At 41.9% G+C, this 27,386-nt stretch overlaps 1 protein-coding gene across 3 annotated transcripts; it reads left to right on the top strand.

The window, feature by feature from the left end:
* Positions 1-1,036: 1,036 nt before the first annotated feature.
* On the top strand, positions 1,037-23,897 carry LOC135543202 (gastrula zinc finger protein XlCGF17.1-like). 3 transcript variants are annotated; one of them, XM_064970314.1, is made up of 3 exons: positions 1,037-1,122; positions 14,284-15,275; positions 19,651-23,897. In XM_064970314.1, exons 2-3 carry the CDS (start codon positions 15,170-15,172, stop codon positions 20,628-20,630), a joined length of 1,086 nt encoding a protein of 361 aa, XP_064826386.1. In that variant the 5' UTR covers positions 1,037-1,122; positions 14,284-15,169; the 3' UTR covers positions 20,631-23,897. The 3 variants fall into 3 exon arrangements, with proteins under 3 accessions (XP_064826386.1, XP_064826385.1, XP_064826383.1); XM_064970313.1 differs by lacking the exon at positions 1,037-1,122 and adding an exon at positions 12,816-13,865; XM_064970311.1 differs by lacking the exon at positions 1,037-1,122 and having other exon boundaries at positions 12,816-15,275.
* Positions 23,898-27,386: the final 3,489 nt, after the last annotated feature.

Here is a 27,386-nt window from a genome sequence, read left to right as displayed (position 1 = left end):
TTTATGAGCTGGTAAATTGCCTCGTCCGAACCATCCTGTTCTCGCGAGTTTACATACACTGTCTCGTTAATGTAAACTCGCGAGATCAGGATGGTTCAGACGAGGCAAGTCAAATGGTGGCTTCGACGGTTTCGGTCGTCTTTCAAGGAGTTTGCTCGTGGTGAAATGACGACATGAGGCTGTGTGATGAAGTGTCAAAATAGAGGGAAGCAAACTGAAGTTATCCTTCATCATTTGGAGAGAGAGAGGCCAACTGCATGGAATGGCGTCGATTAATGCGAATGAATCGGTTCACGTATCAAACCCATTCCATGGAGGACCAAGTGCCTGCTTGTTTTCGCTCCATACTTGTACATGATACACGTGTACTAATATTGTACTAATATTCAGACACATTTAGTTGTTTCTATATTTATCTATAATTCAGGGTTTTCATACGGGGCTTCAAGTAAATTAATATTAGTGCCTGAAAAAGTCCTTGAATTTGACTTGCCACTATATGACCCCTGAATTCTTAATATGGTGTGAATAAGAAATACATTTGGTTTTTGTGAGTGAAATAATACAGTGAAGACGAGGTGTTTCATAAAATAGTACATAGTGCTGCCTGAAAGATACTGTGATCTTGTACTAAATGGTTTTTCAGTCATTTATGCATTTATGTGAATTTAGGAAATCTATGATAGATTAAGTGCACTTATGTTGTGCAATTTAAAATGTGTACTTTGTGTCTAACGTGAGTGAATGTTTTGTCAAGGATTAGTTACCTGATCAACTGAAATGAGATAATTGAACAAGAAAAAAATAAATATTTTTGCAGAATAAAGTGCCAGAACTGTCAAGAAAATAACTTTTGTGTCTGTTTGTCTTTATTACTACAGACTGACTCAGATTAAGTCTGAGGCCGTTAACATCAACAGTGAGGACAAACACAGCCTGTCACTCTCCTTCCACACTGAGTAGAAACACTGGGTCTTGATTGTGACAGGGGAGCCCAGTTTGCAGTGCAGGATCCAGAGATGGCATCAGTGAAGCTGGAAGACTGCAGTCAAACACTGGAGCTGAATGTCAACATTAAAGATGAAGAAGAGGAGGAGAAGATTAGGACAACTGTTAGTCATGGTAAGAGCTGGTTCTGTCTATAAATTATCTTCATATATAAGTTATGACCAGTCTATTGCTTGGTTGAATTCTGTAATTCTGACATCACACATCCCTGAACAACTCAAGACTTCACAGCGAAGCAAAACATTTAAAAACTTGTCACGCCTGCCTTTGCCCACACATTGTCTCAAGAATGTTGAAAATGTTTAATACCCTCACTCACCAAGTTAGGCATACAGGAAACACCTGGCAACCTTGGTTAGCGTGTACTGTGCTCAGCCCACCACAGGAGTCGCTGGTGTGTGATGAGGATATTCCTACTGGTCAAACCCTCCCAAACCCGGATGATGCTAGGCCAATTGTGTGTTGCCCCACAGACCTCCCGGTCGCAGGAGCCTGGGCGTGAACCCAGAGTCTCTGGTGGCATAGCTGGCGCTGCAGTACAGCGCCCTTAACCACTGCGCCACCCGAGAGTCCCTCCAAAGTGTTTTCTAATCATGAATTAGCCTTTTAAAATTATCAACTTGGATTAGCTAACACAACATGCCATTGGATCGCAGTAGTGATGGTTGCTGATAATGGGCCTCTGTTCGCCTATGTAGATATTCCATAAAATATCTGCCGTTTCCAGCTACAATAGTCATTTACAACAATAACAACATTGTTATTGAGAATGACACTATTTCTGATCAATTTGATGTTATTTTAATGGACAATCAATGTGTTTTTCTTTTAAAACAAGGACATTTCTAAATGACTCCAAACGTTTGAACAGTAGTGGATATTTAATATTTTGTATATATCAAGTTGTAGAAACATCTCAAGGATGATCATTGGAAACAGAAAGCATCTGAACTCAATTTTAAGTCTCTTGTTAAAAAAAATAATGTTTTTTGTACATTTGCAAAAATGTCTAAGCCTGTTTTCACTTTGTCATTATGGGGTATTGTGTGTAGATTGCTGAGGATATTTTTTTATTTAATTATAGAATAAGGCTGTAACATAACAATGTCCTCGTCAATCTACACACAATACCCCATAATGACATCACAATACCCCATAATGACATCACAATACCCCATAATGACAAAGCCAAAACAGGTTTTTAGAAAGTCTTGCAACTGTAATTGAGATGTTTTTTCAACTTGGAGTCCACCTGTGGTAAATTCAATTGATTGGACATGATTAGGCACACACCTGTCTATTTAAGGTCCCACAGTTGACAGTGCATGTCAGAGTAAAAACCAAGTCACGACGAGGTGGAAGGATTTGTCCGTCGAGCTCCGTGACAGGATTGTGTCGGCACAGATCTGGAGACCGATACCAAAACATTTCTGCAGCATTAAAGGTCCCCAAGAACACAGAGGTCTCCATCATTCTTCAATGGAAGAAGTTTGGAACCATCAAGACTCTTCCTCGAGCTGGCCACCTGGACAAACTGAGTAATCGGGGGAGAAGGGCCTTGGTCAGGGAGGTGGCCAAGAACCCTAATGGTCACTGACAGAGCTCCAGAGTTCCTCTATGGAGATGAGAGAATCTTCCAGAAGGACAATCATCTCGGCAGGACTCCACTAATCAGGTCTTTATGGTAGAGTGCCTAGACGGAAGCCACTCCTCAGTAAAAGGCACATAACAGTCCACTTGGAGTTTGCCAAAAGGCACCTAAAGGACTCTGACCATGAGCTTGAGAGGATCTGCAGAGAAGAATGGGAGAAACTCCCTAAATACAATTGTGCCAAGCTTGTAGCTTCATACCCAACAAGACTCAAGGCTGTAATCGCTGCCAAAGGTGCTTCAACTAACTATTGTGTAAAGTGTTTGAATACTTACATAAATGTAATATTTCATGTTATTTCTAAAAACCTGTTTTTGCCCTTGTCATTATGGGTATTGTGTGTAGACTGATGAGAATTAGAATAAGCCTGTAATGTAACAAAAACAAAAAGCCAAGGGGTCTGAATACTTTTTGAATGCATTGTAGACGTTATTTCATGCTGCTAAGACTTGTATGGATGACAACAGTATTGCCAGCATTTGTTTTATTCACTGGGCTATCTGGAGTGATCAGAGTGTAGACTAAAGAAGGAGTAGACAAACTGCCAGTGTTTTGAAGTTCTATGAAATGAGTCTGTGTCGTTTCTACCCCAATGTTCTAACTGAACTATTTTATAACTCCATCTGTATCCTAGAGGTTGTAAGGCTCTAAGTTTTAATAGAGTTCCAGCATACAAATGATCAGTTCTTTATTCAGAGAGGTCTGCCCTCTCAAGTTCAGAGCCCATCTTTTATACACACATCAGTCGAGAACCCCACCCCGCTTTTGGATGGCTGTATTGTTCCACTGTACACTTACATTGTTTATCATATTCTGCAACATGTTTCATGATAGACAAGCCTAACAGTTTCTCCTCTCCGGGTGGGGACAGAATGTCCTGTAAGGAACACAGTGTTCTAATTATATCCTGTCAACGCTGCACATATTACCAACTTATAGTCTTATGTGTCAAATGGATTTCACACACAGTGAAAGATTAGTGGAATCTGTGTGGGTAGCTGGACAGGTAGGATGACTGACAGTGAAGGTAAACAGGTGGTCACGTGTCAGGTGACAGAGGAATGGATGAGACTGAGGCAGGAATTCCTTTAACCATAAAATGATATATTTACTGAGTAGTGTGGATTCATGGACGCACAGAACTTCTGGATCAGATGGAGTTAAGGAAGAGAAAGCAGCGAGATCAGGCGATGGCAATTTCCTCCTTTTATGGAGTTGAGATCTGTCTGACATTTCCACCTGACCTAATTAAAGCACCCCTGGCCCAGCTGAGTAAATGGCAATGAATTAAAGGATTATTCCACCAACTCCATGGGCCTTTTCTACAGCCACCCCGGAAATTTGTTCAATTCCACACTCCTCAAAAGGCTCATTGCTCCCCGTCCTCTGTCATCTCAGGGAGAGAAATTAGTCGGGCAACTGGCTATATATGAACAGGATATATGTCCGGTTCTTCACCTGGATCTCCACTGATCTAACACGACCATCGGTTTCAGGCATGGTCTTAGTGATACGGCCCACTGGCCAGGAGGCACGAGGCAGCTGATGGTCCACCATCATTACTACTTGGCCAGTTTCCAGGCTGGCCATTTCTCTCCGCCATTTCCCTCTGTGCTGTAGACTTGGTAGGTAATCCCGAATGAATCGGGCCCAAAAATGGTCAGCCAAGATTTGGCTGTGTCGCCAACGGCGTCTGCCTACGAGGTTGGTATCAGCATACATGGCTTGAGGAAGTGACGCATCTCGGCGTCCCATCAAGAGCATATTCCGTGTAACCAGATCGGAGTCAGCGATGTCTACAGAGAGATATCCCAAGGGTTTAGAGGTCAGAATCCCTTCCACCTCTATCAGGACGGTCCTCAAGACAGTTTCAGTGACAATTTGATCTCTCGCTCCTATGTTCCTCCAAAATGAGGAGCGCCTGGGGGGTTAAATTTGAATGAGATTTGTTGGTCCATCAGCTGATCCTGGAGGCTGGGTTCCATGGCTTGGAAGGCTTCCTCCAACCTGGCTTCTCCTGCCTTGAAGTTCGTACCTCTGTTAGCCAGGATCTCGTAGGGTTTCCCCCGTCGGGAGATAAACCGCCGTAGGGCCATGAGGAAGGCTTCAGTATCCAAACTCTCTAGTAGGTCCAGGTGGACACATCTGGTTGTCAAACACTTGAATAGAATGCCCCAGCGCTTTTCCACACGACGACCTAACTTGATCATCAAGGGGCCAAAGCAATCTACTCCTGTTGACCAGAAGTGTGGTTTAAGGAGGCGCAAGCGAGCAGGGGGTAAATCTGCCATTTTGGGCACCGTAGCTCCGGCCCGCCATCTCTGACATTCTACGCGGGCGTATTGGTGCTTACGAATGGCTCCTTGTCCTCCAATTATCCAGTACGTCCGCCTCATCTCCCCATAGACCCTCTCTGGCCCTGGGTGGAGAAGCCTCTCATCATAAATCTTGATGAGAGGAGCCTGGTAAGAGGGTGTCTGGAGTCAAGGATAATTGGGTGGATAGCATCTGGGTCCAAAACCTCTGCTTGGCGCAGCCTCCCTCCGACTCTGATCACTCCAAGGATTGGATCATATTCTGGGGCAAGAGAGAGACGACGGCTGTCCTTAGCCACTTCCCTACCGGCTTTCAGAGCTTTTAACTCCTCAGGGAAGCTAACCGCTTGTGCTTGCTGGAGGAGTATTATCTCTGCCGCGAGGGAGGTGGGTATAGAAGCCACCCCATCTGAGGTCTGGTTTGTGGCGGTGATCAGATCCGGCAGTGTTTGGGATTGTCAGGGAGAGCCGTCGTTGGTTCCGTAGAAATGCTGTAGCATTGGGCGGACCTCCTTAACTCATGAGCTTCAGTTGGTTGCGGAGGGGCCGTACGCCTGGGGGCTGTCGGCCACTCGTTCTCTGGTTGGGACAAGAATGGTGGTCCCAAGCTCCAGCGATGGGGTTGAGCCAGTTCCTGAAGGGTTTTACCTCTAGTAATGTCATCAGCAGGATTGTTTATGCTATCAACATACCTCCAGTCCTGGACTTCTGTTAGGTCTTGGATTTCCTCAATGCGAGTTCCGATGAACACCTTATACCTGCAGGACTCCGACTTGAGCCAGGTCAATACAGTGGTCGAATCACTCCAGTAGATGACCCTTTGGATTGACAAGGTGAGCTCGGTTCGCAAGGTAGAGGCCAACTGGGCTCCGGAAAGGGCAGCACTGAGTTCCAGCCTAGGCAGTGACAACTGCTTCTTGGGTGCGAACCTGGACCTGGCCATGACAAAGGAGACATGGGTGTGGCCTGCCTTATCCTCCACTCTAAGATAGGAAACAGTCCCATAAGCTCGCTCCGAAGCGTCACAAAACACATGCAGTTCCAGGCATGATCCCCGTTGGTCATCACAGGATGGTACATAACATCTTGCCATTTGGACATCAGAGAGCTCCGTTAACTCTGTTTCCCAACAGATCCATCGTTCCACTAGGTCAGCCGGGTGGATTGGTTCATCCCAGTCCCTCTTGGTCTGCCACAGGTCCTGCGCTAAGACTTTGGCCCGTGTTGTGTATGGCAGGATATACCCAAGGGGATCGTATTGACTGGCCAGGGTCCGATAGATGGTGCGCAGAGTGGGGGTTTCGGTACTCGGGGATGAGCGGTGCTTATACGCCAGGGTATCCGGTATGCAGCTCCACCTCAGTCCTAGAGTGGGCTCTTCTGGGTTAGCACGAGACTGCGTTAGCCATAGTTCACTGCTACTGGACCTAGCTTGTGGCGGGAGGTGCTGGATAACCTCCGCTCTGTTACTAGCCCACTGTCGGCCCTCAAATCCCCCTTTGGACAGGAGATTCCGTACTTTATCAAGGAGTGCTTTCGCTTCAGCTGTGGATGGGATGCTCTGTAAGCAGTTATCCACATAGAAGGCATTTCCCACTGAATCCAATATTTCTGGGTCACTCTCTGGATGCTCCCGTGCGTGTCTCTGCAGAGCGTATATGGCACAGCAAGGACTGCAGGTGGTGCCAAATGGGAGTACCTGCCATTCATAGATTGTGGGCTCTGCATCTCGTTCCATTTCTCGCCATATGAACCAGAGCAGTGTGGTATCGGAAGGCAGTAAACAAATCTGATGAAACATGGCTTTGATGTCTCCACTGATGGCTGTAGAGTGCTGCCGGAACCGGAGAAGGACACCGAGCAAGGAAGGACCTAAGGTTGGTCCGGGGAGTAGACAGTCATTCAGGCTTTGACCAGCAGCTTGGAATGAACAGTTGAAGACAAGTCTATACTTCCCACCATGTTGCTGGATAACATGGACTCTCCTTCTGGTCCAGCTCGTATAGGCTCAGTCGGGGTGACGAGATGTGGGTGGTCTGACCCAATCAGGATAAGTGGAGCTACTCTGGCCAGGTTAGGAAGAGGCAATCCTCAGAGATGGGGATATTGTTTCTGTAGAACACTTACCGAGCAGGAGTGCTCTGCAAGATTCAAGTCATCTGCCGTGAAGGCATTGCTGATGTTATAGGCCTTGTCCCTGTTTCCTGAAGGTGAAATGCTAAAGGTTACAGCAGGGCCTTTCATTTGGATAACATCATGTCGCACCGTTCTGAGATTAAGGGTCTTGGGGGTCCCTTCCAGGTTAAGCTGACTGGTGGCCGCCGTGATTGTTCTTTCTGAGAATGATTGTTCTTTCTGACCCATCATCTCGAACTCCTACCATGAGCATACTCTGCTCCTTCTGTGCTTGGGTATGTATCGATGCTTCTCCCTTCACTTTGCAGAGTGACCTTGACCACCTTCAACATGACCCTTGGAGACCGGTTCTGCTGGTCGAGGTACAGCTCCTTTGCAGCTCCCTTTGCCACCTGAGCATACTCTGCTCCTATTCTTGTTCTGAGAAATGAAGGCTATTCCATGTGAGAAATTTCCAAGAAACTGAAGATCTCTTGCAGTTCTGTGGACTACTCCCTTCACAGAACAGTGCAAACTGGCTCTAACCAGAATAAAGAAAAGAGGAGTGAGATGCCAGAATTCCATAGGCTGAGGCCTGTGCACAACTGGGCAAGAGGACAAGTATTTTAGAGTGTCTAGTTTGAGAAACAGTTGTCTCACAAGTCCTCAACTGGCAGCAAAACACCAATCTCAATGTCAACAGTGAAGAGGCGACTCCGGGATGCTGGCCTTCTGACACTATTCTGGTTAGAGACTGTTTTGCATTGTTCTGTGAAGAGAGTAGTACACAGCGTTGACCTTTCCTCACGAGATCTTCAGTCCGTTTCCAGCTACAATAGTCATTTACAACATTAACAATGTTTACACTGTATTTCTGATCACTTTGACATTATTTGATTGGACTAAAAATGTGCTATTCTTTTAAAAACATGCACATTTGTAACTTTAGAATGTATTCATTTATTTCACCACGAATGGTAGTGTATTTAAAATATATATATTTTTTAACCCTTATTTAACTTTCTTAGTGTACTGGTTATTGTCCGGAATTTCCGATGACTGACGTGCCCAAAGTAAACTGCCCAGAAGCTAGGATATGCATATACTTGATAGCATTGGATAGAAAACACTCTGAACTTTCTAAAACTGTAAATATAATGTCTGTGGGTATAACAGAACTGATGACAGGTGAAAACCTTGAGTAAAATCCATCCGGAATTTTTATTTCTTGGGGTCACAGATTTTTTCAAATCTTGCCTATGGGATATGCAAATTGATAGGACCCAGATGGCTTCCACTAGATGTCAACAGTCTTTAGAAAGGGTTTCATGCTTGTTTTTTGAAAAATTAGTATTTGTAGTTTTTCCAAGATGTCCCCCATTTAGAAAAGTAGTCATGTTGCACGCATCAACGAGAGTGCGCTCTTCGTTATTTATCTTTGCTATTGAACACACTATTCTCTGTCTTAAATATTATTGTTTATTTACATATTAGAATACCTGAGGATTAATTGGAATCTTCGTTTGACTTTTTTGGACGATCTTTACCGGTAACCTTTAGCATTTGTTTGTGTGCATGTTGAACGAGTGACCTACTGAATCAAGCGCGCCATCTAAACTGATACTTTTGGGATATAATGAAGGATATTATCGAACAAAACGACCATTCATTGTGTAGCTGGGACCCTTGGGATTGCAATCAGAGGAAGATCTTCAAAGGTAAGTGATTTATTTAATTGCTGTCTGTGATTTTGTGACGCCTGTGCTGGTTGAAAAAGTATTTTGATGCGGGGAGCTGTCCTCAGATAATAGCATGGTATGCTTTCTCCGTAAAGCCTTTTTCAAATCTGACAACGCAGTTGGATTAACAGGAAGATTTTAAATTATGTAAGACACTTCTATTTTCATGAATGTTTAATATTCCAATTTTTGTATTTTGAATTTCGCGCTCTGCAATTTCACCGGATGTTGTCGTAGGTGTCCTGCTTGCGTTTGGACATAGGCAAGTCAGTTAAGAACAAATTCTTATTTTCAATGATGGCCTAGGAACATTGGGTTAACTGCCTTGTTCAGGGGCAGAACGACAGATTTTTACCTTGTCAGCTCGGGGATTCGATCTTGCAACCTTTCGGTTGCTCTAACCACTAGGCTACCTGTCACCCGGTATGGCCAGAAGAGTGGTCTGGTCACCACTCTGAGCCTGGTTCCTCTCTCGGTTTCTTCCTAGGTTCCTGCTTTCTAGGGAGTTTTTTTGTGGCCACTGTGCTTCTACATCTGCATTGCTTGCTCTTTGGGGATTTTAGGCTGGGTTTCTGTTAACCCCTCTGGGACCATTTGGTACGCGAGCATCCCACCTTTCAACTGCCAGTGAAACTGCAGGGCACCAAATTCAAAACAACAGAAATCCCATAATTAATATTCCTCAAACAAACAAGTATTTTACACCCATTTTAAAGATACAATTGTCGTTAATCCAACCACAGTTTCCGATTTCAAAAACGCTTTTCGGCGAAAGCAGAACATATCGTTATGTTAGGTCAGAGCCAAGTCACAGAAAGCATTCAGCAATTTTCCAACCAAAGAGTGGAGTCACAAAAAGCAGAAATATCGATAAAATGAATCACCTACCTTTGATGATCATCATCATCATGTTACACAATACATGTAAGTTTTGTTCGGTAAAGTTCATATTTATATCCAAAAATCTGAGTTTACATAGGAGCATTACGTTCAGTAGTTCCACAACATCCGGTGATTTTTGCAGAAAGCCACATCAATTACAGAAATGCTCATTATAAATGTTAATGAAAATACAAGAATTATGCACGGAATTATAGATACACTTCACCTTAATGCAACCGCTGTGTCCGATTTCAAAAAAACTTGACCAAAAAAGCTGAGTACGGCGCTCAGACAACAAAATCAAGCCAAACAAATGTCCGCCATGTTGGAGTCGATGTCAGAATAACATGATAAATATTCACTTACCTTTGATGATCTTCATCAGAATGCACTCCCAGGAATCCCAGGTCCACAATAAGTGCTTGTTCTGTTTGATAATGTACATCCTTTATTTCAAAATAGCTCCTTTTGTTGGCGCGTTCAGTACACAATCTAAACTCACCAAGCGCGTTCACTAGTTTCAGATGAAAAGTCAAAAAAAGTTCCGTTACAGTCCATAACAACATGTCAAACGATGTTTAGAATAAATCTTTAGGGCGTTTTTAACATAAATCTTCATTAATGTTCCAACCGGACAATTCCTTTGTCTGTACAAATGAAGTGGAACGTAGCTACCTTTCATGTGAGCGCGCCAGACTGAGGCTGTGGCACTCTGCCAGACCACTCACTCATAGAGCCCTTATGAGCCCCTCCTTTAGAGTAGAATCCTCAAAACAGGTTCTAAATACTGTTGACATCTAGTGGAAGCCTTGGGAAGTGAAAAATAACTGACATCACACGGTATCTTCAATAGGAGCTGAGTTGAATAACTACAAACCTCAGATTTCCCACTTCCTGGTAGGATTTTTTTCTCAGGATTTTACCTGCCATATGAGTTCTGTTATACTCACAGACATCATTCAAACCGTTTTAGAAATGTCAGTTTTTCTATCCAAATGTTCTAGTTATATGCATATTCTACTTTTTCGGCTGAGTAGCAGGCAGCTTAATTTGGGCATTTGCCCCCTACCCCAAAGAAGTTAACTTCACTAGGGTAGGGGGCATTTTTTGGATAAAAAGCATGCCCAAATTAAACTGCCTGCTACTCGGGCCCATAAGCTAGGATATGCATATAATTTGTCGATTTGGATAGAAAACACTGTTAAAATAATGTCTGAGTATAACAGAACTGATATGGCAAGCGAAAACCAGAGGAAAATCCAACCAGGAAGTACTATTATTTTGAAAGGCTGTTTTTCCATTGAAAGCCTATCCACCATACAATGACTTAGGACCCAGTGGAAATCTGTCTTCCTCAACATGTGACCAGTCTTTAGGCATTGTTTCAGATCTATATGGCTTCCTCAACACGTGACCAGTCTTTAGGCATTGTTTGAGGGTTTTACTCTGAAAAATGAGGGAGATACACCGCTTTCAATGAGAGGACAGTGGAAATTTCCATCCATGAGCCAGGCACGTGATCGGGAGCGCGCATTTCTTGTTTACCTTTTTCCATTGACGAAGCTTTTGTCCGGTTGAAATATTATTGATTATTTATGACAAAAGCAACCTGAAGATTGATTTTAAACATCGTTTGACATGTTTCTACTATCTTTTATTGTGTTTTTTGACTTTTCGAGAGTGCTTATTGTGCCTTTGGATTTCTGAACTAAACGCACAAACAAAACGGAGGTATTTGGACATAAAGATGAACTTTATCGAAGAAAACAAACATTTGTTGTCTAACATGGAGACCTGGGAGTGCCACCAGATGAAGATCATCAAAGGTAAGTGATTCATTCTAATGCTATTTCTGACTTTTGTGAAGCTCTCCTTGGTTGGAAAATGGCTGTATGGGTTTCTGTGTCTCGTCGCTGAACTAACATAATCGCAGAGTGTGCTTTCGCCGTAAAGCCTTTTTGAAATCTGACACAGCGGTTGCATTAATGAGAAGTTTATCTGTATTTGTATGTTTAACACTTGTATATTTTATCAATGTTTATGATGAGTATTTCTGTTTTTTGATGTGGCTCTCTTTACTTTCATCGGATGTTTGTTTGAGACAATGCATTTCTGAACACAACACACCAATTTCAAATGAGGTTTTTGGACATAAAGATTAACTTTATCGAACAAAACACACATTTATTGTGTAACATGAAGTCCTGTGAGTGCCATCTGATGAAGATCATCAAAGGTTAGTGATTAATTTAATTGCTATTGCTGACTTTTATGAGACCTCTCCTTGGCTGGAAAATGACTATGGTTTTCTGTGACTAGGTGCTGACCTAACATAATCGTTTGGTGTGCTTTCGCCGTAAAGCCTATTTGAAATAGAACACTGTGGCTGGATTTACAAGACGTTTATCTTTAAAATGGTGCAAAATAACCAGACAGGTTAAGCACTTTGTGACAACTACTGATGTAAAAAGGGCTTCATAAAATACATTTGATTAACATGTATATCACACCAACTGACTGTTTTTTCTGATGTTCACACAGGATACCATGTTGAGACATTCTCCACATCCAGAGAGCAACAGCAGCAAGACCAGAGAGCTAAGAGGTCTCATCACTGCCCACATTGTGAAGAGATTTTCCCATTTCTATCAAAGCTAAAAATACACCTAAAAATACACACAGGAGAGAAGCCTTATTCCTGCTCTGACTGTGGAAAACGTTTTAAAACATCAAATGAGCTAAAAGTTCACCAGAGAACACACACATCAGAGAAGCCTTACGTCTGCTCTAACTGTGTAACTAGTTTCTCTCAACTTTCCCATTTACAATCACATGAACGTATACATACAGGAGAGAAGCCTTTCTTCTGCTCTGACTGTGGGGCGAGTTTCTCTCAGCTGGGCACCTTAAAAACACACCAACGTATACACACAGGAGAGAAGCCTTAAAAGTTCGTCTGCTCTGACTGTGGAAAATGAGCTTTCAAAAACATCAACTGTGCTAACAGTTCATCAGAGAACACACACAGGAGAGAAGCCTTACGTCTGCTCTGACTGTGGAAAATGCTTCAAAACATCAACTTCCAACAGTTCAAAAACACACTCAAACGTATACACACAGGAGAGAAGCCTTACATCTGCTCTGACTGTGGAAAATGCTTCAAAACATCAACTGTGCTAACAGTTCATCAGAGAACAGACACAGGAGGGAAGCCTTATTCCTGCTCTGATTGTGTAAATGCTTCACAACATCAACGAAGCTAAAAGTTAACCTGGGAAATGTTCACCAGAGAACACACACAGGAGAAAAGCCTTACTCCTGTTCTGACTGTGGAGTTAGTTTCTCTTGACTGGATACCTTAAACACACACCAACATATACATGAAGGAGAGAAGCCTTACTCCTGCTCTGTTTGTGTAAAATGCTTGGGAGAGCAAACAGTGTGGCTCTGAATGCTCCGAGAGCGATGCGAACTGACAATCTGACAACGCTCTGAATTTACGAAAGCCCAAGCGCACTCTGGCACTCCAGATTGAATTTAGGACCACATCCATAATTTAAAAATAAAGTATTTGTGTTTGGTGAGTCCACCAAATCAGATGCAGTAGGGATGCTCAAATTTAAAAAAGTACAGTAGGGATGCGCAAATTTTGAAAGTACATTATTTTCTTTATGAATGTAGTGGAGTAAAAGTGGAAGTTGTCAAAAATATCAAAAGTAAAGTACAGATACCCCCAAAACTACTGATGTAGCACTTAAATATTTGTACTTAAGTACTTTACACCACCAATTGCAGGGAATACTGACTGAAGATGTTCCTCCCTACGAGGCCCATGAGACTGTGTTGGGATGTGATTTGAATAGGACTGTGACTGAACGAGTGGGAAGTTTTTATTTATCTATATTTGTATTTTGTTTTGATGTCGTTGTTCCCCCTCCCCTTTTCAACATTGGACGTGTATCTTTTTTCTACAGTTTACTAACCGTACAGTAGGTGGCGGCAGACACGTTATATTTGTGTAAATGTCAGTATACCAGAGAAGAAGATGACGCTGCTGCACTGTCCAAGTGGGGAACAGGAAGTTCCGGGTCGAAACGACAGAACTGTGCTGTTGTGTCGATAGTGGTTGTGTTCGTTTCAAATGTATCATTGTAGGTATGTAATAGCATGTTTAAACTTTCAAATGTCGAAAGAATATATAACATGCTAGGTAACAAATCCGTTTCACGTCTGGTAATGGTTTTAGTTGTATGTGTTATTTGGAAGTCTAACCGAGTGAGTGAAGAACGTGATTAAAAACGATTTTACAAGTCACATGTAGACTTTGGGTTTGTCTGGGTGTATGTACATAATTTCGTCAAAGTAATTTCATAAAGATTCCATTTATTGAAGTTCGTTTTTACATGTTCTTGGTTTTGTGTAAAATGTTTGAGCTGGTAAATAGCCTCGTCCCGAACCATCCTGTTCTCGCGAGTTTACATACACTGTTTCGTTAATGTAAGCTCGCGAGATCTGGATGATTTGGACCAGGCAAGTCAAATGGCGGCTTCAACGGTTTCTGTCGTCTTTCTAGGAGTTTGCTCGTGGTGAAATGGCGACATGAGGCTGTGTGATGAAGTGTCAAAATAGAGGGAAGCGAACTGAAGTTATCCTTCACCAGTTGGAGAGAGGGGTCAACTGCATGGAATGGCGTCGATTAATGCGGATGAATCGGTTCACGTATCAAACCCATTCCATGGAGGACCAAGTGCCTGCTAGTTTTCGCAAAATAGAGGGAAGCTAACTGTTTTCGCTCCATACTTGTACTTGATACTTGTGTACTAATATTCAGACACATTTAGTTGTTTCTATATTTATCTATAATTCAGGGTTTTCATACGGGGCTTCAAGTAAATAAATATTAGTGCCTGAAAAAGTCCTTGAATTTGACTTGGCCACTGTACGACCCCTTAATATGGTGTGAATGGGAAATACATTTGGTTTTTGTGAGTGAAATAATATAGAGAAGACAAGGTTATTCAGGAAAATAGTACATAGTGCTGCCTGAAACATACTGTGATCTTGTACTAAATTTTTTTTTGTCATTTATGCATTTATGTGAATTTAGGAAATCTATAGATTAAGTGCACTTATGTTGTGCAATTTAAAATGTGTACTTTGTCTAACGTGAATGAATGTTTTATCAAGGATTAGCTACCTGATCTACAGAAATGAGATAATTGAACATGAAAAAATACAAAAGATTTTTGCAGAATAAAGTGCCAGAACTGTCAAGAAAATAACTTTTGTGTCCGTTTGTCTTTATTACTACAGACCGACTCAGATTAAGTCTGAGGCTGTTAACGTCAACAGTGAGGACAAACACAGCCTGCCTCTCTCCTTCCACACTGAGTCCAAACCTACAGTCACTGGGTCCTGATTGTGACAGTGGAGCCCAGTTTGCACTGCAGGATCCAGAGATGGCATCAGTGAAGCTGGAAGACTGCGGTCAAACACTGGAGCTGAATGTCAACATTAAAGATGAAGAAGAGGAGGAGGAGATGATTAGGACAACTGTTAGTCATGGTAAGAGCTGTTTCTATCTATAAATTATCTTCATATATAAGTTATGACCAGTCTATTGCTTGGTTGAATTCTGTAATTCTGACATCACACATCCCTGAACAACTCAAGACTTCACAGTGAAGCAAAACATTTAAAAACTTGTCACACCTGCCTTTGCCCACACATTGTCTCAAGAATGCTGAAAATGTTTAATACCCTCAATCACCAAGTTAGGCATACAGGAAACACTGTGCACCTAGCAACCTTGGTTAGCGTGCACTGAGCCCGGCCCGCCACAGGAGTCGCTGGTGTGTGATGAGGATATCCCTACCGACCAAACCCTCCGAACCCGGACAACCCAAGGCCAATTGTGCGTCTCCCCACGGACCTCCCGGGCGCGAACCCAGAGTCTCTGGTGGCACAGCTGGCGCTGCAGTACAGCGCCCTTAACCACTGCGCCACCCGGGAGGCCCTCAAAAGGGTTTTCTAATGATCAATTAGCCTTTTAAAATGATCAACTTGGATTAGCTAACACAACGTGCCATTGGATCACAGGAGTGATGGTTGCTGATAATGGGCCTCTGTTCGCCTATGTAGATATTCCATAAAATATCTGCCGTTTCCACCTACAATAGTCATTTACAACAATAACAATGTCGACACTGTATTTCTGATCAATTTGATGTTATTTTAATGGACAATCAATGTGCTTTTCTTTCAAAACAAGGACATTTCTAAGTGACCCCAAACGTTTGAACAATAGTGGATATTTAATATTTTGTATATATCAAGTTGTAGAAACATCTCAAGGATGATCATTGGAAACAGGAAGCATCTGAACTCAATTTTGAGTCTCTTGTTTAAAAAAAAAAGTTTTTTGTACATTTGCAAAAATGTCTAAGCCTGTTTTCACTTTGTCATTATGGGGTATTGTGTGTAGATTGCTGAGGATATTTGTTTATTTAATTATAGAATTAGGCTGTAACATAACAATGTGGAAAAAGTCAAGTGGTCTGAATACTTTCCGGGGCACTGTCAGACCCCTTCCCATTTCTTCCATTTTGGTACGTTACAGCCTTCTTCTAAAATTGATGACATGTTTTTCCTCGTCAATCTAAACACACTATCCCATAATGACATCACAATACCCCATAATGACATCACAATACCCCATAATGACAAAGCCAAAACAGGTTTTTAGAAAGTCTTGCAAATGTAATTTAAAAAAATAACAATTGCTTATTTACATAACTTTTCAGACCTTTTGCTATGAGATGATCCTTGAGATGTTTCTACAACTTGGAGTCCACCTGTGGTAAATTCAATTGATTGGACATGATTTGGACAGGCACACACCTGTCTATGTCAGGTACCACAGTTGACAGTGAATGACAAAGTAAAAACCAAGTCATGAGGTCGAAGGATTTGTCCGTAGAGCTCAGAGACAGGATTGTGTCGGCACAGATCTGGGGACCGGTACCGAAACGTTTCTGCTGCATTAAATGTCTCCAAGAACACAGAGGCTTCCATCATTCTTCAATGGAATAAGTTTGGAACCACCAAGACTCTTCCTAGAGCTGGCCACCCGGCCAAACTGAGCAAATGGGGGAGAAGGGCCTTGGTCAGGGAGGTGGCCAAGAACCCGATGGTTCTTCTCTGTCAGAGCTCCGGAGTTCCTCATCCGGAGATGAGAGAATCTTCCAGAAGGACAACCATCTCTGCAGGACTCCACTAATCATGCCTTTATGGTAGAGTGCCCAGACGGAAGCCACTCCTCCGTAAAAGGCACATGACAGTCCGCTTGGAATTTGCCAAATGGCACCTAAAGGATTCTGACCATGAGAAACAAAATTCTCTAGTCTGATGAAACCAAGATTGAACTCTTTGGCCTGAATGCCAAGTGTCATGTCTGGAGCAAACCTGCACCATCCCTACAGTGAAGCATGGTGGTGGCAGCAGCATGCTGTGGGGATGTTTTTCAGCGGCAGGGACTGGGTGACTAGTCAGGATCAAGGGACAGATGAACATAGCAAAGTATAGAGAGATCCTTTATGAAAACCAACTTGAGAGCACTCGGGACCTCAGACTGGGGTGAAGATTCACCTTCCAACAGGACAACGATCCGAAGCGCACAGCCAAGACAACGTGGGAGTGGCTTCGGTACAAGTCTCTGAATGTCATTGAGTGGCCCAGCCAGAGCCTGGACTTGAACCCGATCAAACATCTCTGGAGAGACCTGAAAATAGCTTTGCAGAGACGCTCCCCATCCAACCTGGCAGAGCTTGAGAGAATCTGCAGAGGAGAATGGGAGAAACTCCCCAAATACAAGTGTGCCAAGCTTGTAGCTTCATACCCAACAAGACTCAAGGCTGTAATTGCTGCCAGAGGTGCTTCAACTAACTATTGTATATAGTGTCTGAATACTTACTTAAATGAAATATTTCAGTTATTTCTAAAAACCTGTTTTTGCTTTGTCATTATGGGGTATTGTGATGTCATAATGGGTTATGTGATGTTATAATGGGGTATTGTGTGTAGAGTAATGAGAAAAAAACACAATTTAATACATTTTAGAATAAAGCTGTAATGTAACAAAATGTGGAAAAAGTCGAGGGGTCTGAATACTTTTTGAATGCATTGTAGACGTTATTTTATGCTGCTAAGATTTGTATGGATGACAACAGTATTGTCAGCATTTGTTTTATTCACTGGGCTATCTGGAGTGTTTAGAGTGTAGACTAAAGAAGTGGAGTAGACAAACTGCCAGTGTTTTAAAGTTCTATGAAATGAGTCCGTGTCATTACTAACCCTTGTGATGTTGAGTGTAGGATGATATAGCTCATCATTTTCACAACTTTTTACTGTTTTTAGTGTTTGACTCCTACCCAGTATTAGAATAGTTTTATTCCCATTCAGCCTACTGAAATGAATACATACACTACCGTTGAAAAGTTTAGGGTCACTCGGGATGTTATTTTAATGGTCAAAAACCTGAGAAAAAAATCCAACCAGGAAGTGGGAAATCTGAGTTTGGTCTATATTCAACTCATTTCCTTTTGAAGATACTTTGGGATATTGGTAATGTTGCACTTCCTACGGCTTCCACTAGATGTCAACAGTCTTTAGAACTTTGTCTGATGCTTCTACTGTGAAGTGGCGCTGAAGGAGAGTGGAATGAGTCAGAGGTCTGCCAGCAGCCACGAGCTGACCATGCCCGTTCACATGAGAGTATGCACTAGTTCCATTTGCTTTTCTGAAGACAAAGGAATTCTCCGGTTGGAACATTATTGAAGAATTATGTTAAAAAATCCTAAAGATTGATTCAATACATCGTTTGACATGTTTCTACTGACTGTTATGGAACTTTTTGATATTTTGTCTGCTGTTAGTGAACGCGCTTCGTGACTTTGGATTTGTTTACCAAATGCACTAACAAAAGTAACTATTTGGACATAAATGATGGACATTACCGAACAAAACAAACATTTCTTGTGGGAGTCCTGGGAGTGCATTCCGATGAAGATCAGCAAAGGTAAGTGAAGATTTATAATGCTATTTATTTTGTTGACTGCTTAATATGGCGGTTATATTTGTGTCTTGATGGGCTCTGAGCGCCGACTCAGATTATTGCATGGTTTAATTTTTCCGTAAAGCTTTTTTGAAATCTGACACAGCGGTTGCATTAAGGAGAAGTGCATCCTAATTGTTGCATAACAGTTGTATCTTTTAGTAATGTTTATTATGAGTATTCCTGTAAATTGACGTGGCTCTCGTAAGGCGACAATGTAAACTCAGATTTTTGGATATAAATATGAACTTTACCGAACAAAACATGCATGTATTGTGGAACATGAAGTCCTATGAGTGTCATCTGATGAAGATCATTAAAGGTTAGTGATTAATTTGATCTATATTTCTGCTTTTTGTGAATCCTCTCTTTGGCTGGATTAATGGCTGTGTTATTCTGTGAATAGGCACTCGCCTAACATAATCGTTTGGTTTGCTTTCGGCGTAAAGCCTTTTTGAAATCGGAGACTGTGGATGGATTTACAACAAGTGTATCTTTAAAATGGTGTAAAATACATGTATGTTTAATTATGGGATTTCTGTTGTTTTGAATTTGGCACCCTGCAGTTTCACTGGCTGTTGAAGAGGTGGGATGCTACCGTATCACGTACCCTAGAGAGGTTAACTGCCTTGTTCAGGGGCAGAACGACTGATTTTTACCTTGTCAGCTCAGGGATTCGATCTTGCAACCTTTCGGTTGCTCTAACCACTAGGCTACCTAGTGGTTAAGCACTTTATGAAAACTACTGATGTAAAATGGGCTTCATAAAATACATTTGAATGACATGTATATCACACCAACTGACTGGTTCTTTTGATATTCACACAGGATACCACGTTGAGACATTCTCTACACCCAGAGACCAACAGCAGGAAGATCAGAGAGCTAAGAGGTCTCATCACTGCCCACATTGTGAAGAGATTTTCCCATTTCTATCAAAGCTAAAAATACACCTAAAAATACACACAGGGGAGAAGCCTTACTCCTGCTCTGACTGTGGAGCAAGTTTATCTCAAATGAGCAGCTTAAAAGCACACAAACAAGTACATACTGGAGAGAAGCCTTACTCCTGCTCTGACTGTGGGGCAAGTTTCTCTCGACTGGATACCTTAAAAACACACCAACGTATCCATACAGGAGAAAAGCCTTACTCCTGTTCTGACTGTGGGGAGAGATTCTCTCAACTGAGCAGCTTAAAAGCACACAAACAAGTACATACTGGAGAGAAGCCTTACTCCTGCTCTGACTGTGGGGCGAGTTTCTCTCGACTGGATACCTTAAAAACACACCAACGTATCCATACAGGAGAAAAGCCTTACTCCTGTTCTGACTGTTTAAAATGCTTCAAAACATCAACGGTGCTAAAACTTCACCAGAGAACACACACAGGAGAGAAGCCTTTCATCTGCTCTGACTGTGGGGTGAGTTTCTCTCGACGGGATACCTTAAAAACACACCAACGTATCCATACAGGAGAAAAGCCTTACTACTGCCCTGACTGTGGGGAGAGATTCTCTCAAAAGACCAACTTAAAAGCACACCAATTAATACATACAGGAGAGAAGCCTTACTTCTGCTCTGATTGTGGGAAGAGTTTCTCCCTATCGGGTACCTTGAAATCACATGAACGTATACATACAGGAGAGAAGCCTTTCTCATGCTCTGAATGTGTAAAATGCTTCAAAACATCAACTGAGCTAAAAGTACATCAGAGAACACACACAGGAGAGAAGCCTTACTTCTGCTCTGACTGTGGGAAGAGTTTCTCTCACCAGAGCAACTTAAAAACACACCAACGTATACATTAACTTCAGTGTAGCCTAGTGGTTAGAGAGTTGGACTAGGAACCGGAAGGTTGCAAGTTCAAATCCCCGAGCTGACAAGGTACTAATCTGTCGTTCTGCCCCTGAACAGGCAGTTAACCCACTGTTCCTAGGCCGTCATTAAAAATAAGAATTTGTTCTTAACTGACTTGCCTGGTTAAAGGTAAAATAAACAATAAAAAAAATAAAAATGTGGGTACCTGGGATGGTTGCGTCCCACCTGGTCAACATCCGGTGAAATTGCAGAGTGACCAATTCAAATTGAATTACTATAAATATTTACATTTCATGAAATCACAAGTGTAATACATCAAAATAAAGCTGAACTTGTTGTTAATCTAGCCGCCATGTCAGATTTCAAAAAGGCTTTAAGGCGAAAGCAAACCATGCGATTATCTGAGGACGGCGCTCAGCACACAAAACATTACATACAGTTACCAGCCAAGTAGACTAGTCACGAAAGTCAGAAATATGATGATCTTCATATGGTTGCACTCACAAGACTCCCAGTTACACAATAAATGTTCATTTTGTTCGATAAAGTCCCTCTTTATATCTTGAAACCTCCATTTTGTTCTGTAATCCAATGGCTCAAATGCGGTCACGAGGCAGACGAAAATTCCAAATAGTATCCGTAAAGTTTGTAGAAACATGTAAAACTATGTTTATAATCAATCCTCAGGTTGTTTTTAGCCTAAATAATCGATAATATTTCAACTGGCAACAGCGTCGTCAATATAAAAGGAAAAACAAGAAAGGTGCGCTCTGCAGGACCCAGCTCTGGGGACATCCCACTATCCACTGACTCAATGTGGTCATTCTCCCTCATTTTTCAGAATACAAGCCTGAAACAATGTCTAATGACTGTTCACATCTCGTGTTAGCCATAGGGAACAGAATCTGGGTCTTATCCCTTTAAATGGTGGATAGGCTTTCATTGGAAAAACAGCAATTTCAAAATATTGGCACTTCCTGGATGGATTTTCCTCATGTTTTTGCCTGCCTTTTCAGTTCTGTTATACTCACAGACAATATTTTTTTCAGTTTTAGAAACTTTGGAGTGTTGTCTTTCCAATTCTACTAATTGTATGCATTTCCTTGCTTCTGGTCCTGAGTAGCAGGCAGTTTACTTTGGGAACGCTTTTAATCCGGAGGTGAAAATAGTGACCCCTACCCTAGTGAGGTTAAGGAGAAAAGCCTCATCGGTTCTCTGACCAGCTAAGAATAAAGTCACTCCATCACTTAATTCTCATCTCATAAAAGAAGTTGTAATTGGATCAAATGAAGAAAGCGTAGAACATTGTAATCCTATTGGTTCTCACTGTGAGAGAACTGTGCAGAGGAAAGGGAGCGTTATAGAATGTTAGCCTCTCTTTACTTTACCAATCAGTGTGCACCTTGTCAGTTTTAGTGTGTTTTGTTGGCTTCTACTGTAAAGATTTGCACTTGGTGTTGAATACCCTCTGTTATTCTTCTCATTTTGAAAACAAACACTAGTCTGCTAATTGACTGGGTGGTACTGCTTCCCTCTCAGCCTGGTCTGACTCTGTCTGTAGGGAGAGTTTCAACTGGGCAGCTTAAAAACACACCAACGTTTACACGTAGGAGAGAAGCCTTACTCCTGCTCTGTGGAAGGGTGGGCGTGTAACTCAAACGTCATGCCAAAGGTTGAGTGTTTGAATCTCATCACGGAGGACTTTAGCATTTTAGCTAATTACCAACTTGGCAACTACTTACTACTTTTTAGTTAGTTTCTTAGCATGTTAGCTACCCTTTCTCCTAAACCCATTTAACTCTATCTTAAACCCCTCACCCCTAACCAAGCTAACGTCAGCAACAACACATTGGAATTTGTAACATATCATACATATTACAAGTTCGTAACATGTTGTATGAATAGCAATGCGTAAAATAACATACGAATTGTAATTCTTAACATACGATACGTCCTGCATGTCGTATTATACTGAACAACAATCTAAACGTAACAATTTCAAAGATTTACAGTTTGTATAAGGAAATCAGTCAATTGAAATAAATGAGTCCCTAATCTATGTTAGGTTACATTACATTGGACCTCCAATATAAACTAAACATGTAAAGTGTTGGTTTCATGAGCTGAAATAAAAAGATCCAGCACAAAAAGCTAATGTCTCTCAAATGTTGTGCACAACTTTGTTTATATATACTGTTAGTGAGCATTTCAGCCTTTGTCAAGATAATCCATCCACCTGACAGGTGTGGCATATCAAGATGCTGATAAAACAGCATAGTCATTACACAGGTGCACCTTGTGCTGGGCGACAATAAAAGGCCACACAACATAATATCACACTTGTCTCAAGTTTAGTGAATGTGCAATTCTCATGATGACTGCAGGAATGTCCACCAGAGCTGTTGCCAGAGAACTCAATATTTATATCTCTACCATTAGCCACCTCTAACGTCCTTTTAGAGAATTTGGCAGGACATTCAACCGGCCTCACAACTGCAGATCACATGTAACCACGGCAGCCCAGGACCTCTTCACCTGCAGGATTGTCTGAGGTGGTGGGGAGGAGGGGCTGAGTAGTATTTCTATCTGTAATCAAGACCTTTTGAGGGGAAAAACTCATTCTGATTGGCCGGGCCTGGCTCCCAAGTGGGCCTATGCCCTCCCAAGTCCCACCCATGGCTGAGCCCCTGCCCAGTCATGTGAAATCCATACTAAATGGAGTGGCACGGATGTTTTTGTAATATATAATATGTTTTGCTCTGAGACCAGGTTGTCCCTCTGCAGTATTCTGTGGGAAGGAGCAAGTGTACACTTTTTTTATTGAACCTCTATTGAACTAGGCAAGTCAGTTAAGAACAAATTCTTATTTACAATGATGGCCTAGGAACAGTGGGTTAACTGCCTTGTTCAGAGGCCGAACAACAGATTTTTACCTTGTCAGCTCGGGGATTCGATTTAGCAACCTTTTGGTTACTGACCCAATGCTCTAACCACAAGGCTACCTTCCGCCCCTAACATGTATCAGATAGAGATGGTGTGATGATCACTTTTCACCACTAGTTTGGGTGGGATTAGTTTACAACTTTATTTAATGATACACAGTTTATGAAATGAATACGTGTGTTTATTAATTGTCTTTGAAACTAGATTCATTATTTTAGTTACTGATCATGAATGTGTTTGGATAACTGCATTGAAGCAAATTTTATTGATCTGCCAATGAAAAATAAAGTTACATGAATATGTACTGGTCAACCTCTTCTTCTCTTCAGTATTCAGTTCTTCATATTGGATCTGACAGTATGAATGGATCTTATGGTTGTATTCAGTTCTTCATATTAGATCTGACAGTATGAATGGTTCTTATGGTTTTATTCAGCTCTTCATATTAGATCTGACAGTATGAATGGTTCTGATGGTTGTATTTAGTTCTTCATATTAGATCTGACAGTATGAATTGTTCTTATGGGCTGAGTGCCTGGAGTGTTTTTGTATGACTGCAGTCAGGAGTTCTCTCTGACCCTGTGATGTCACCAGCACATTAAGTACATTCATCTTAAGATAGTCAGGTGAGACAACTGCATATCACAGTAAAAACATTTCTCCTCAATTAGTCAGTGTCACATTATTATTATTATTTGTATTTGCGGGGGGGGGGGGTACTCTTTAAAGACGTAGGTGTTTCAGACCAATTCGGGCAGATGGTCAGAGACTCTGCTTCACTGGCACCAGAGGGAAGCTGTTGCCACCATTGGGGTGCCAGGACAGAAGTGCTTTGACTGGGCTGAGATGGATCTTGACCTCCTGTAGCAGTGGGACGGCCTTGAGACCAGAGGTGGCAGAACTGAGTTCTTGGGTTGGGATACAGGGTTTGAGCCTGAAGGTAGAGATGGAGCAGTTCCTCTTGCTGCACCGTAAGTAAACACCATTGTCTTGTAGTGGATGTGAGCTTCGACTGGAAGCCAGTGGAATTTACAGAGGAGCAGGGTGACATGGGGAAACTTGGGAAGGTGAAACACCCAGACGGACTGCAGTGTTCCAGATAAGTTCAGTGGAGACCCATCATTCAGGGCAGGTGAGCCACCTGTTTTGAGCCCCACAGCTTTAGCGATAAAACAGTGAAATAAATTATTTGTTTACAAGCAATGTATAAATCATATAATTGAGTTATTAATAAAGCTGCATAGAAACATGGTCTATTTTGTATTCATGAGTAAGGCAGCTCCAAAATGCAGGTCTTCAGCCTTCAGTGGAGCTGGGGCAAGCTAGAAGAAAATACGGAGCTTTGCGCCATGATTGGCTCAGTGTTCTGTCATTCATGGGGACAATCCGTCACTGCCAAGTCTTAGGGTAGAACTTGAAAATTCAAGCCCCTTGGGTGCTGCGAGAGAGTTACATTTGAAGTGCCCATCCAAAAGGGATCAAGGTCATTGTCCACAGATAAAATAACATCAAACCATGTGATATCTACAGTCGCTTTGATTGGACTGATCATGTCAACATAATACTTTCAAAATCTGAGCTAGCAGTCATCATCATGAATCAAGTTGACAATCTACTGGCAAATCCTTTTTAATCTTTGTCATATGAAGAGAAATAATGAGAAATTATAGATAAAACGTATCGGTGCTCATCGGCCATTGGACATAAACATCAAATTGCAAATTCAACAATGAGTGGTTTGGAAGGAATCAGTGGCTAACTGCAAGCATTGCAAAGCAATCATTAGCCTACTATTCAGTGGAGTTGCTGTGTGGTCCCAAGTCTAAGATTAAGGGGCCTTTTTCCTAGTTTAAAATTGTAAACATTCAACATTGGCCGTGCTGTCAATGAAGCTTGATTTGTGACGCGCACAAAACAACTTACCTCGGTACTGGAAAATCTGAATTGAGTGAGTTCAAGACAACTGGGAACTCAGGGAATAGCAAGCTACGACTGGGAAAATACATTTTGAACTTTCATCCAACTCGGAATTGTAAATTGGGGACTCGGGCCTCTTTCTACAGCTACGACCTGAAGATCACTGACGTCATCATTTTTTTCCTGAGTTCCCAGTTGTCTTGAAGCACCACAAATCCAGAGAATGCCAGACTTTGATGAAGTTTGATGACAAAATAAACCCACGAAGGACTGCCGCGCCACCTTCCTGTTCAAGTGAGCACAGCACAACAAGGTGAGTCCAAAAATGTCTTGAATGCTTCTGCATAAATGATGTAACATGCCAGGGAGATGTGTATACTGTAGCTAAGAAAGTAATACCAAGTGTATGTTGTGTAGTAAGATGTTAGTAGCCCATGTGCCTCACCCTAATATTTTGGTCTTGTTTCACCTCTTAATTTTGCCTACTGTTCTGACTTGGTGGTTGACATGAAACCTATAACATGTTTTTGAGAAATGTAATCATTGAATATTGTAAGAGCTTTCATTGTCTGCTTATATGCTCCTTAATTTATTCTACGGTTCTGACTTGGCGTACAGGGAGAACACTGTAAGAACGGCCCATGTTCTGAATTCTGTTGCTGTGCATTTCAAAAGTGCTGAACAAATAGTTATATTGACTACGTCCGGCCTAGCTCGCTCATTAATGTCTTAATAAAAATTATGGATTGCATCTTATCTGCTTGTCGTCCACTTATGCCATAGTTTGTACATCTCAATTGCCTGTAGAAACCACATTTGTTTAAGTAAGTCAGCCATGGTACTTTAAAAGCAGTACATTTTAAAAGCAGGAAATGAGGATGAATGAACTTTTTCGTTGCCAGACGAGGCTCCGCTGATAGCCAGGTGTAGCAGTGATAAGTTGTTGGGACTATGCTGTTGGGTCAGCTTTATGTAGGCCCTAACAGTTTGTGGGCACCGTTATTGTGCAATTAATGTATTGTTTAGTATTGTGTTGTGTAGTGGCTTTGCTGGCATGCATCCCACTTTTTAACTGAATCATTATTTAACAATTCAAGTCATTTAAGAACATATTCTTATTGACAATGACGGCCGACCCTGGCCAAACCCGAACAATGCTGGGCCAATGTGAGCTTCCCTATGGGACTCACAATCATGGCAGGATGTGATTCAGACTGGATTCGAACCAGGGACTGTAGTGATGTCTCTTGCACTGAGATGCAGTTTCTTAGATAGCCACTCGGGTGCCCTTAAAAGGTTTGCGCCCAACGTGGGGCAGGAGTTTGACGGCACAAGCGTGGAGCCCAGCCAACAGAGATTTGAGAAATGTATTGGTATTCTTCCCCAGAACTGTGCCTCGCCACAAACTTGTCTCGGAGCTCGACGGACAATTTCTTCGACCTCATTACTTGTTTTTTTGCTCTGACTTGCAATGTCAACTGTGGGACCTTATATAGACAGGTGTGTTCATTTTCCAATCATGTCCAATCATTTAAATTTACCACAAGTGGACTCCAGTCAAGTTGTAGAAACATCTCAAGGATGATCAATGGAAACAGGATGCACTTGAGCTCAATTTTGAGTCTGAGGAAAGGGTCTGAATACTTATGCAAATAAGGTGTTCATTGTTATAAATTTGCTAAATAAATTTGATGCATTTTATAAATTTGCTAAATTCACTTTGTCATTATGGGGTATTGTGTGTATATTGATGAGGGGTGAAAAATGCATTTAATCAATTTTCGAATAAGGCTGTTACGCAACAAAATGTGGAAAAAGTCTAGGGATGCCCTGTATATGCTTTAAATTTAACATTTAAGGAACTGAAGTGATAAACACAATAATGG

Source organism: Oncorhynchus masou, chromosome 7 (assembly GCF_036934945.1).
Source record: "Oncorhynchus masou masou isolate Uvic2021 chromosome 7, UVic_Omas_1.1, whole genome shotgun sequence".
In the NCBI taxonomy this organism is placed as follows: Eukaryota; Metazoa; Chordata; class Actinopteri; order Salmoniformes; family Salmonidae; genus Oncorhynchus; species Oncorhynchus masou.
The sequence above is the reverse complement of the archived record's forward strand: the minus strand, read 5'-3'. Positions and strand labels throughout refer to the sequence as shown.